This window comes from Pinus tabuliformis, chromosome 5_1, assembly GCF_031772625.1.
Source record: "Pinus tabuliformis cultivar Carrire ecotype Pingquan chromosome 5_1, CPIR1, whole genome shotgun sequence".
Lineage (NCBI taxonomy): Eukaryota > Viridiplantae > Streptophyta > Pinopsida > Pinales > Pinaceae > Pinus > Pinus tabuliformis.
This window is the reverse complement of record NC_142305.1, coordinates 629,240,646-629,253,495: the sequence shown is the minus strand read 5'-3', so window position 1 is coordinate 629,253,495 and position 12,850 is coordinate 629,240,646. Positions and strand designations below refer to the sequence as shown.

General features: G+C 36.0%; 1 protein-coding gene across 1 annotated transcript; it reads right to left on the bottom strand.

Annotated features, from left to right (window-relative positions):
- Positions 1-8,125: 8,125 nt before the first annotated feature.
- On the bottom strand, positions 8,126-9,295 carry LOC149166524 (uncharacterized). The gene is made up of 4 exons (XM_089430184.1): positions 9,032-9,295; positions 8,811-8,911; positions 8,548-8,619; positions 8,126-8,338 (listed from the first exon to the last, which is right to left on the bottom strand). Exons 1-4 carry the CDS (start codon positions 9,228-9,230, stop codon positions 8,126-8,128), a joined length of 585 nt encoding a protein of 194 aa, XP_089286310.1. The 5' UTR covers positions 9,231-9,295.
- Positions 9,296-12,850: the final 3,555 nt, after the last annotated feature.

Here is a 12,850-nt window from a genome sequence, read left to right as displayed (position 1 = left end):
CTATCCAAGGCTAAGGCCTCTATACTTATACAAAAACGATGATCCAACAAGTGTCCTTGATTTCAGGAGCTCGACTGTCCAACTAGAGTTTAACTGCTGATCCTGTAGGACGGTCATAACTGCTGTTCCTGTAGAGCAGTTTATAACTGCTGTTCCTGTAGAACAGCTGGCTGCTTCTTAAGCTCGGAGGGGAGATCGATTGGAGCTCGGAGTTCTTGGTGGGAATCACGAGGAATGTCCCAAGACCGTGGACATCCTCTCCTAAAAACCAGCAGTGCCACCTCATTGTCTCTTTATCTCCTTTTTCGTTGTCTCTTGCTCCCTTTTAATGCCAAAACCTGGAATCATAATGCATTAGTCACGTAGATAAAGTGCCTACCCTTCTTCCTACAAACAACATGAATAAACTAAGAAATGCATGCATAAGCAATAAAAAATGAATGGTTTGAGCAAGTAGAATAGGCCAAAATGAGCCCAAATTGTACCAAAATTGGGGCTCATCAGGTATTCCTCCATTAAAGTGATTTTCATTGTGAGCTCCAGAGTCTTCAATCACGACAAATTTCCCAAAAAAGAGGTATTGAAGCTAAGATCACGATGATTGAAGCGGGTATCACTTCGCTCAGTGAATTGTGCGACACAACCAACTATTGCATATTGTGTTGATTGACCGCTTTCAAAGGTATTGAGCCCCTAAATTTGTTGCGGGACAAGTCTACCATTTTTAAATTCCCGCTTTTTAACGAGAATATTGCAGCTATAGGCCCATGAGCTTATTTAAATGGCAGTCTACATTGTTTAGGTTTTGCAGGTTGCGCCTCTCCTCTGGCGACCGCATTGAATTCCTCCCACATACATTAAAATTAAATCATACCAAGCCTTTATAAACCTCACAAATACCCATTCCTACAAAATTACCAGACAACGCCTCCAACTGGCAAAGTTCCCACGTTGCGACAAATCACATATTGATTCACCGACCAATTTATGACTCCAGGGATGCCATGTGCCGACCAACTTATACACATCAATTATCAACCTACTTCCAAGTGGCACAAGATCCACTACCCAGATCAAGGGCTCTAGCTCCGGGAAAATTTGGTCATCTGATCTAGACAATCTCGGTCGTTCGATTAAAGCAATCTTGACTGTCAAATATGAGAAATCATGGCCATCCAATTTGATCTTGGTCCTCTAATATGGACAATCTCAGTCATTTGATCAAAACGATCTTGATCGTCAAATCTGAGATCTTGGCCCTTCGATATGGACAATCTCAGCCATTCAGTCAAAGCGATCGTGACTGTCAAATCTAAAAAATCGAAGCCATCCGATCTAGTAAATAGTGGCCCTTAGATTTGGGCAATTTTGGCCCTCTGATCTAGAAAAACTCAACCATTTGATGAGAGCAATATCGATTCTCTGATCTCAGAAATCACGATCATCAAATCTGGGCGATCTTGGCCGTTTAATCAAGACAATCTTAGCAGTTCAATCAAAGAAATCTCAACCATCAGATCTGAGAAATTGTGGCAGTCATATATAGGTGATGTTGGTCATCCGATATGGAAAATCTCGATTGTTCGATCAAAGTAATATGGACCATCAAATATGACAAATCTTGGTCGTCCAATATGGTAAAGCATGGTCGTTACATCTAGGCGATCTTGGGTGTATGACTAGGCCATTCTAACTATGATATCTAGTAGATATTGGCAGTCCAATTTGAGTGATCACAACTATCAAGTATGACAAATTGTGGCTATTATATCTAAGAGATCCTGGCTATCCAATTTAAGAAATTGAAGCCGTCAAATATGAGCCATTTTAGCTATCTGATTTGCACAATCATGGCCGTAAAATCTAGCATATCTTGGTCGTCAAATATGAGCAATCATAGTCGTCTAAACTGGTAAATCATGGCCGTAGATCGAGTCGATCTTAGCCGCCTGAGTTGAGAAATTGTAGTTATCATATCTAGGCCATTCTGGCAATATAATCTAGGCAATCGTGGCCCTCAGCTCTGGTAAATCTTGGTCATCCAATTTAAGCAATCACAACCATCATATCTAGTAAATCTTGACCGTCCGATTTGAGAAATTATAACCATCAAATCTAGGCCATTATGGTTGTTTGATCTGGGAAATCTTGGCGATTAGATCTGGTATATTTTGGTCATCCAATTTGAGCAATCACAATCGTCATATCTAGTAGATTTTGGTCGTCTTATTTGAAAAATTATAGCCGTCGGATCTTGGCCATACAATCTAGGCAATCGTGGCCATCAGATCTGATAGACCTTGGTTGTACAATGTAAGCGATCACAACCGTCAAATCTAGCAAATCTTGGTTGTCTAACTTGAGAAATTGTAACCATTATATCTGGGCCATTTTGGCCATCCTATCTAGGCAATCATGTCCGTCATATCTGATAGATCTTGGTCATCCAATTTGAGCAGTCATAGCCATCAAATATGGTAGATCTTGGTCATCCAATCTGGAAAATTTTCGCTGTAAGATATGGATCTTTCTAACTGTACAATCTAAGAAATCATGGCCGTGAGATTTGGTAGATCTTATTCATCCGATCTAAGTGATCTTGGCCATTAGATCTAGGAATTTCTAGCAACTAGATTTGGGACATTTGGGCCCGCCAAGTGGCGTAAGATTGAGGGTGCCCAATCTAAGGCTCCAGTGGACATAACGCTTGCAATTTTTTTCATTCGTAATCCTAACGTAGTGTAACACAATGCTTTTGAGAGTACAATTATGGTGTTTGCGACTCTACAATGTGAATCCATTTCGGTTGCCTAGCTTCCTTCCTACAACAACTTCAAACCTTTCCTTTCTTCTAAAGGAATGTGTATATTTCCAAAGCTTGCACTACAACAAATTTATAGATATAAAAGCAACAAGGTTTAACGCGGTAATGATAGGAACGGTGTGTGTATTTGTTTATCGTATTATCTCAGCAACTCAAAGAGGCACACACAATATTTTTAAATGAATAAAAAAGTAGTGTGACAATCTTTTTGGGATGAAAAGGTCCTTTCAAAATTAATTAAAACAATTTTTATTCTCAAAATATTAATTTATACACTTATTAATGGAAAGCTTGTTTTCTTGCTTCATCAATGCATTATTGGTTTCAACCCTATGTCAGATTATAGCTCAACTCAGCTTACATTTTGTCATTTTAATAAATATTTAACCATTTATAGATAAAGAATGTTGAAATTTGAAACTTTACTTTTTAGACTTTGCTTTTTGTAAAGTTAAGATGGATTATGGGTTTATTGTACATTAAATTGGAACAGCTTAGGATGTATTTATTATTAGGTAGAACAAACAAGTAGCTTAAGATAGATTTATTGTTGGTTAGAACAAACCTTAAACTAGCTGAAACAAAAATGATACAATAACTTTTATTTTCCATCAAAAGATTATTAAACTTTTGCTTCACATTTCATCTCCTTAAATTTCTAAAGATGGATTTGTATTATGGAAAAAAAAATTGTTTCATTGTAATTTAAATATGGATCAATATTGTGGAAAAAAAATTCATTTCATTAATTTAAAGATGGATCTCTATAATGGAAAAAGTTCATTTCATCGTAATTTAAATTTTGTAGATAATTTGTACTAGATTTGATTTAACTACAATTTATATTCATACTTTTAAGGTTTTTTATCTTGAACTGAACCTCAATTTTAACTACATTGTAATCTATAATTTAGAATAATGTATGTAGTTTTGCTACAATTGTAACATGCAATCACTTTCCACTTCAAAATAAATATATTCATTCATATTACTCTACTGAAAGTTCTCAGAGAAATGTAAGATTTTGGCACTTGAGGCTACAACTATGTATAAATTTTAGAGAGACATATAAAATCATTTCAAAACACAGTTTATCATGTCAACTTTCCAATCCAAAGAAAAATCGTTCCTTGATAATATCCAAAATTTTGATCACAATTCTAAAAAAAAATATAAGATTACAAAACCAAAGGATAGTGTTATGTATAAATCATCAGTTTAACATGTGAACTTTCCAATCCAAAGCAAATGCATTCATTCTAATAGCCAAAATCTCCATCACAATTCTCAAAAATTAAAATTAAGGTAAAAACTGGACCTCAAAATACAATTTATCATGTGAAATTTGTGATATATTAAATCTCACTTTATCATGTGGAATTTGTCATATATTAAATCATAAAAAGAAGAGAACTACAATGCATTCAATTCATAATACACAAAATTTCAATCACCCAAAAGCATGCATAAATCAATTATATGATAATTTAATGCAAAAACTAAACCATTTCAAAATAAAATTTATCATAAACAATTTACAAAATGTTTTATCCAAAAAGAAAGAATCACAATTTACAAGTCACATCAATTAATTTATTTACTAACCATGTTAAAAATCATTAATTTACCAATCCTTCAATCAATCTTAACATCTTAAAATTGAAAAATCATTTTAATTACACAAATCTGAATTTATCTACTAACTCATCCATTTAAAAAAAAAATCGCAAAAACCTGTATACAATAATTTCATAATATACAATAATAGTATTCAAATTAAAAATGCATAAACACGTTGGTCCTACTAAAAAATCAGTTGTATCTCCAATGTTAATATTAAAATTAAAAATACTTAAACACATTGGTCCTACTTAAAAATCAGTTGTATGTACAATGTTAATATTCAAATTAAAAATACTTAAACACGTTGCTCCCATTATGAAATTATGATTACATATTCAGTCATTTCCACATCCTATTTTCGTGCACCCTATATTAAAAATACACATCCTATATTCGTGCATCCTATATTAAAAATACACATCCTATTTTCGTGCATCCTATATTAAAAACACTTAAACACGTTGCTCCCATTATGAAATTATAATTACATATTCAGTCATTTCCACATCCTATTTTCATGCATCCTATTGCAGGAATGTATATGGGCATAATGTTTTATTGCAAGAATATATGGGCATAGTGTTTTCCATATGTGAAAATATTTTCCTATGCTAGACCAACATATAATCAAAAAAACCACCTTTGTTTGCCAAAATAAAGATTGACATCCCTCTGTGTTTTGCTGTAGGTAATTTTGTTCTTTTCAACTTAATCACATTCCATACTTATATCTTTTGCACTCCATATTATCCATTGCTTAAGGGGATTCTAGTCCATCCCCAGATCAAAAATTTGACACCCAGAATTTATTGGGAAGCTAATTGTTGATAAAGCTTCCCGCTGTGCCGCTAGTTGATCTTGCAATAATTGGACTCTCTGTGTCGCTAGTCTTTTAGCCGGATTATCTCTGGTCACACATAGGAAATGACATGTGACCTTGCATTTACACATATCATGTGACAACTAAGATGGCTTCTTACGGTTCTACTTCTTCACAAGTAGCCTTTATCCTGCCAACCAATATAATAACTAACTTATTATAAAAAAGAATGTTGGTGCATATTGCAAATAATAAACTATAAGCATTATTCCTTGGTTTACAAGGAATTTCAAGTGGACTTTCAAACTTGTAGTCCCAGTGCGTTGCATTTTCTTCAACATCGATTTACACTTAATTTACAATTTATATTTTTCTTTTATCCTTGACTTCCTCTATAAAGGAAGCATAAACCTACCTGATGGCTTGTGAGAAACGTTGGCACTATTATACACATCAACACTAGTTTGCCGAGATAGCATTAAAATGTCCACAAGGGCAAAACTCACGTTATTACAACCTTCGTTTCCGACCTTCATCGACTGCTGATTAGGTGGTGTCCTAAAAGTTCGCTCAGCATGTCCGTTTGGAGCTGGAAAGTCATAAAAACAAAGCACAAATTATTTGAGATAACTCGAAGAGGTCACTAAGAGCTCTATAGTTGACTCCGATTTCCTTTTCAGAAAGAACCTGTTAGACCACTCTGAATTTTAAGTGTTGAATGTCAAGCCAGGTTACCTTAAGAAAGATCTAAAAATTAATCTATTTGTTGAGAACCAGAAGCTGCTTTCTCATTTAAGCCATTTTAATTTTAAACATATATCTTTAGGAAATCACCAATTTTTTTGAACAAAATCCTTAGAAGAAAGATACTAACCATGGTGTGGGTCTTTCCAGATCCGGTTTGACCATACGCAACAATGCAGACATTGTAACCATCCATTACAGATCGGATCAATGGCTGTGTATCCATGTAAATTTCCTCTGCCATCTCATGGACAAAAACAAGTCAGTGACTTTATGCAAATTTTGCCAGAAGACGTGGTCAAAAGACTCTTTAATCAGTACCTTGTGTAGCAGATGGCCCAAAAACCTTATTAAAATTGGATGTTCTCTGTACATCTTTGCCCTTTTTGGGTTACAGATCGGATCAATGGCTGTGTATCCATGTAAATTTCCTCTGCCATTTCATGGACAAAAACAAGTCAGTAATTGTATGCAAATTGTGTCATAAGACGAGGTCAACATACTCTTTAATCAGTACCTTGTGTAGCAGATGGCCCAAACACCTTATTAAAATTGAATACCCTCTGTACATCTTTTCCTATTTTGGATGTATTGACAAGGAGGGATCTATCTTCCCCAATAAATTCCACTGCACTGTGGGCATCAGATTAACCCCCAAAATGGGGTCTGATTCTGAAGTATACCCTTATGATTCCTGAACCCCGAGAAAACAGTAAATATAATTAGATATTACTGTAATTGCCATAATATAACGATGGCATTCATTCTGACAATAATTGCAGGAGATGTCGGTGGCAGTATTTTGACGACGCAACATTAAGATTTCCATCCCCTCGTCATATCTGATTATCACAATCATAATAATCAAGCAGACACCCAGGGAGTGAAGGCCCCCCAATTTGGTGTTTATTCCCCCCGCAAGAAGCCATAAGATTTACTTGCTTACAAGATAGGAGATTCTTTTCTGATGCCTTACTTTTCTTTCATCAGAGCCAGGATGGAGGCGGTAGAGTCTATGGTTGTGGTTCCAAATTCAGATTCCTATCCAGTGCCTGTTTATCCTTTTACCCACCTTCCAACTGAGACCTTTATTGCTTCGCTTGAATAAGATGACCTTTTCCACCCTGATAAACACCCTTAAATTGCAGGACAAACACCTTTGAGGTCTTGAAGGCTATTATAAAGAATCTTGTTTTCTTCCAGAACTCTGATATCCCCTAGCAGCATTAGAAATTCCTGTGACCTGGTTATCTCGAAAAATAATGTTTTAGAGAGAAAGAAGTCAGTGTCATTCCTGCTAATAGCTTACTCGGATAGCAATACATAACAACAGAACAAATGTCTAGCTTACAAAGTTCGAACATTAAAGAAAATAATAATCCCCCATTCAACGTCGAGGCGTAGAAGTCTCTGACTTTAACTTACCGAGCAATTCAAAATCCCTTCGCCACTCTGGCTGTAACACTTTTACATCTTCCTGTGCTCTAAGCAATGTCTCTTATGTCCTGAAAATCATATCCATTGTTTGATAAAATCACATCCATTGTTTAATAAAATGACCATTGTGAAATTTCTAAAAGATGGTAATCAATAATGAGAGAGTAATGGATCACAAAATGATTAACATGTTTGCTTTAGTACAGCAAAAGCAGTATTCATTTGATTTAGTTTCATTATTCCAAACAGAATCTAAAAAAATTGTGATTTCTGACTGCATTTGCAAAAAAACTGTTGCTCCCTGATTGCATACTCTGTGACTGCACATGCAAGATATAACTCTTTAAAATGTTTCCTACTAGCCTACTCTAGGACAGCAGGGGCATGTTGGGATGAGGCTCACAAAGGATACTAGTAATCAGGCTTGAAGCTACATTGGTTATCTCATCATCATGGAAATAGAGGCAATGCAAACATGGTAGGATAATCTTCCTAGATTATTAAAAAAAATGCTCTACATATCACATATGCAATTCTTCATCAAACAATAGTCCTTCATTATACTTAATCGAATGGCGACTGAAATTATTTCGTGCTGCAGTCCATTTTGTTTACATTTATGATTTGCCTCCACAGCATCAAAATTTTATTATTTTTAGTGGAGTTTAAAATATTGCTCACGTTGACTTCTTTTCTTTGTGCTTCCAAAGGCATTTGATATTCCTGACTGGTATGCAAAGGTTTTGGATCTTGACTTTTACAACAGTCACCACTTTTCTCTTAGGAAATAATTGTCTTGATCCTAGCTTTTCTGAATCTTCAAAGCAAATTAGAGTTAACATAGGATGAAAATTGCCATCAAACTGGAGAACAGAACTTCTCACTCTGATCTTAAACACAAACAAAGAGAGGACTGAATGAAAATCACCACATCCCGATGGAATCTCTGTAGCATATGTATTTATGGTTGATTATTTTTACTTCAGCCAATGTTTAAAGTCATTTGATAACAGATATTACTCATGAAACCTACGGTTATTGAGCAATGAGATAATTTGTATTTCATTTTGCATCAAGGACAAGGACAATTGATGCTCACCAAGGAAAATTTGTCTTGTCTATTCTCTGCAAAAATTCCAATGATAAGATTCATAAATGCTTGCATCGAGCCCTACTGCACAGCAACAAAGAGTTAAAAGCATGAACTCTTGAGGAACTAGTGTTCAATATGCTTACAGAAATATTTAATATCTAATATGTATGACTGAACAAGACTAGGGTTTTGAAGCATATGTCATTTGGAATGTTTTGTGCTTAATCGAGTAGAATTAGTGCAAAATAATAGGTATGATATTTGCATACCGGTGCAGCAGTTTGTATGGCTTCAACAAGGTTCTGATCAACATTTTCCTTGCCATTTGTCATTTTTTCAGCAAACCGCTTTAATAAAGCTCGCATTACATCTTTCAACCAAAGCATGTGGTTAAGGATGTGTAAGGCAAAGAATTTTTAATTTTCAAGCATCAATAGTGTCTAGAACTTCGAAGCGTGAAATCAACTCAATAACCACACATTAATTGAACCTTTAGATTGAAAGATGTCATCAAGTCGTTTTTCTCCATTGTCCATGTTTCTAACTGAAGGGTTTGGCTCAGTTTCAGGGTCCCTAACAGGCACACAAGGAGTTGAATGTTGAAGGAAATTCCTGTGTTTCGCGGAATCATGGGGGACCTCAAAGGGCTTGCATATTTCCAAGAACCATTTCCTCCACACTGTTTCCATTTATAATAAGCCTTCAACGCCAATATACAGTCAACAATCTTTGTTGTAGAACCCAACTGCAAGCTTTCCTGAAGAAACAATAAGATTCACAAGACGTTAAAATTAAAGATTCAAATGTAAGCATCCATACGAATAACAATGTGATTGGCATATTCACCTACTCTTAATACCATCAGTTCACCTGCTTCCTCTGCTTTCAATGAAGCCAAACAAGCATCACAGATGCTCTTAGCTTGCGATCTACTACCTTCTTCTATGCTAGAAACTTGTAAATCCATGGCAGTCCTGAGCATATTGTCTGCAAATGCCAAGTGCCTTCTCTGACTAAACGAATTTCTGGGAGGAGGATATGTAGAAGTGCTTGGAACCAGTGGGGGAGGGACCTGCTTACGCCTCCACTAAATCCATTGAGGGTCAGCTGAAGGTGTGTCTCTTTATCATCTGAAATTTCACGCACTGCCTCAATGGCCTGCTCCCACCTTACTGCTGGAACTTAAGAGATCGATTTTGGTTGATTTCAATAGTCTTGACAGAGAAAATCAATAATGAACTGGAAAGAACCAATCGTGCCAAGTCTGAACTCCAAGCACTAATTTGCAGCAGTGGTGTGCACAACGCTGCAGCTGCTTGATTGCACATATTGTAAGCGGTAGTGGGCACGACGCTGCACCTGCTTGTGTGCATACGCTGGCCCTTAATGGAGGCGACCTGTTCTTGGCGGTGATGCCCTCCAACATGGGCTGAAACTCCACTATTGCAAACCGCCAACTATTATCTGCGCTGGTACAGATGTCAAATTGTCATTAGAAGGAGAGTGACGACAATAGGCATCTCTAATTGGTTGGATCTGCCCAACCAAAGCCCGCAGAGAAATGTGTTCTAGGCAGTGATTACCTCCAACATGGGCCGAAACTCCACTATGCCCAACCACCAACTTTTATGTGCGCTGGTACAGATGTCAAATTGTCATTGGAAGGAGGGCAACGCAAATAGGCGTCTCTGATTGGCTAGATCTGCCCAGCCAAAGCCTGCATAGAAACACCTATTGGCATAATAGGCACAATAAAAATAAACAAGTAGGATAGCATAGCACAAACCTTGGTATCATGGATAAATATTTGAAATGTACAAAGCTTAGCAACCAAAATAAGAGTCACAAATGCTTGCTGCCACACAAAATTGAAGAAAACATCAATAATTCATTTCTATTTTCAAAAACAATTGCAACAAATGACAATATTCATTTATATTTTTGAAGTCTTTAGAGTTTAGACAACTAGAGAGCACATATAATGTTCCAAAAGCTTAAATGTCGACCTGAATTTCTAATAGTTTTAGAGAAGCTTCAGATCTTTATTCTCATGTTTCTGTAGCCCCACAACTTCCAAAAGTCTAACTTGTGAGCCTTTGAAACCTAATGGAAAAATATATAACATAGTGAATAAAGTCTTTACAGTTCCATAGTTTACCCACCAGTGTGCCTTATTTTCATCCTCATATTTCTCTTCACATGATTTCTTCTCTTCTATGTTCAATGCTTTCCATTTAGTTTTCAAAATGGCTCCCATATCCTTGAAAATGCTATTTGGATTCTCATATTTCACCTATTGGCATAATAACAAAATGAATTAGAGCATATAATTAAAATGAGCATTCGTAAAAGAACTTGTAAAGAATTCATATAATAGAACATAATGAATTGGAGCAAATAATTAAAATAAGCATTCTTAAAAAAACATGTGAAGCATTCATATAATAAAAGTCAAAGTCTTTCTTATATGACAATAATCCCATATGCAAAAGCAAATCAGAAGGGCATCAAATATTTTGTTTGGTTTACAATAGACTAAAGTAGTGTATGACATTGTGGAAATGTGCATTTTTTTCTATGTGCATGTGAAGATAACATGGAGCACTGAAGTTCATAAGGAATCTAGAAAACCTTCAAGGCACCACTCACAAAACTTTTGGGTTAATCCCCTGTATAATAAAAACAATTAGCATTTGGTTTCCTTCAAGATCAACCTTTGTTTGCTCCAAAGAGCCACCCAAGTCCATTGTCCTTGGGGGAAAAAACATATGTTGAAGTAGGTTTCTTTGGCCTGTTTGAAGCCTTCTTTATAGGAGTCTATAAAGCATTTATCCTGATGGAAAGGAAATTGTTTCAAGTAAACTTTTGGGTTAATTCCCATTACAATAAAATCAATTAGCATTTGGTTTCCTTCAAGATTGACCTTTGTTTGCTCGTAAGACCCACCTGTATCCATTACCCTTAGGGGAACGCAATAAATGTTGAAGGTGGTTTATTTTGCCTATTTGGAGCCTTCCTTATAGGAGTCTATAAAGTAGTTATCCTGATGGAAATGAAATTGTTTCAATAAGATACAGCATCAAGCATCATCAATAGCAAGATGGTTCTCCTTATCGCTTCGCCTTAATCTTGTTGAAAAACAAATTATCAAGTGTAAGGGATTGCTATGTGGAAATTATGCTTCAACAACAAAATAGGAAATTAGAGGCAATGAGCAGACTTGAAATTATCAACAAAACAAGGGATCCAATGGTAAATGAGTGCTTATATGATAATGAAGATATTTATCTGAATAAAGCTTTTTGAATGCCTTTATATTTTAGATGTGAGAAACTTGTCATATTACCAATGCAAAAGCAATGGCTCATGACAGAATACTTAACTGAAAAAGTTAGAATATTACAAATACAAAAACAATGCATGCAAGCAAGAAATTGAGTAGTCGATGGTTGGGGCTTGAATTCCTCACTTCCGGGATTGTTGTGGTAGCATGGGCCTTATTCCTCTCTTCCAGGATTGGTGCGGTAGTTGGATTTCCCTAAATAGTGCACAACATTATAAGAAGTTTACAAGAAGTTGAGGGTGGGGGTGCGAAGAATATTACAGAAAAGAAAAAAAAATTGAGCCAAGGATGTTGGGTGTTGGGGGGAATATTAGTGAAAACAAAAAATTGTGGGCCAAGGATGTTGATGGGCTCTGACGTTTTTTGGATTGGTATGTTAAATGGATCAATGCACTTGTGACAATGGTTTTCTTCTCTAAGCATGGTTTCCCTATTTAATTGGAATCATATTATAATTATATGTGAAGGGATACCAAGTTCAAACATAGTTCAGGTGCTAGCTAGGAAAATAGAAGAATATGCAAGTAGGGTGTGCCTAGCAGTACAACTTGATAACATCATACATGGGAATTGGTAAATCAAGTTCACAAGAACTAGAAGAAAACTTTTCCATAGCTATTTCTCCAAGGGATTAAGACATGAGTTGCAATTTTTTATATCATCCAAAAGATATGAATGTGGTAAAATAAGCACAGGAAGCAAACCTAGCAAAAGGAAAAAGGTATGATGTGGATCCACATCATTACATGTATGACTAGTTGTGGCAAGTAGTATCCATAGCCGCCCTATCCATCTACCAATAACCTCTAGTCCTCCCCCTTGTTGCCTTTTTGCCTAGGTTATTGATAAATGGATCCATGTCATTACATGCATGACTAGTTGTGGCAAGTAGTATCCATAGTCACCCTATCCATCTACCAGTAACCTCTAGTCCTCCCCCTTGGATTCCTCTTGTTCTGAAATCTC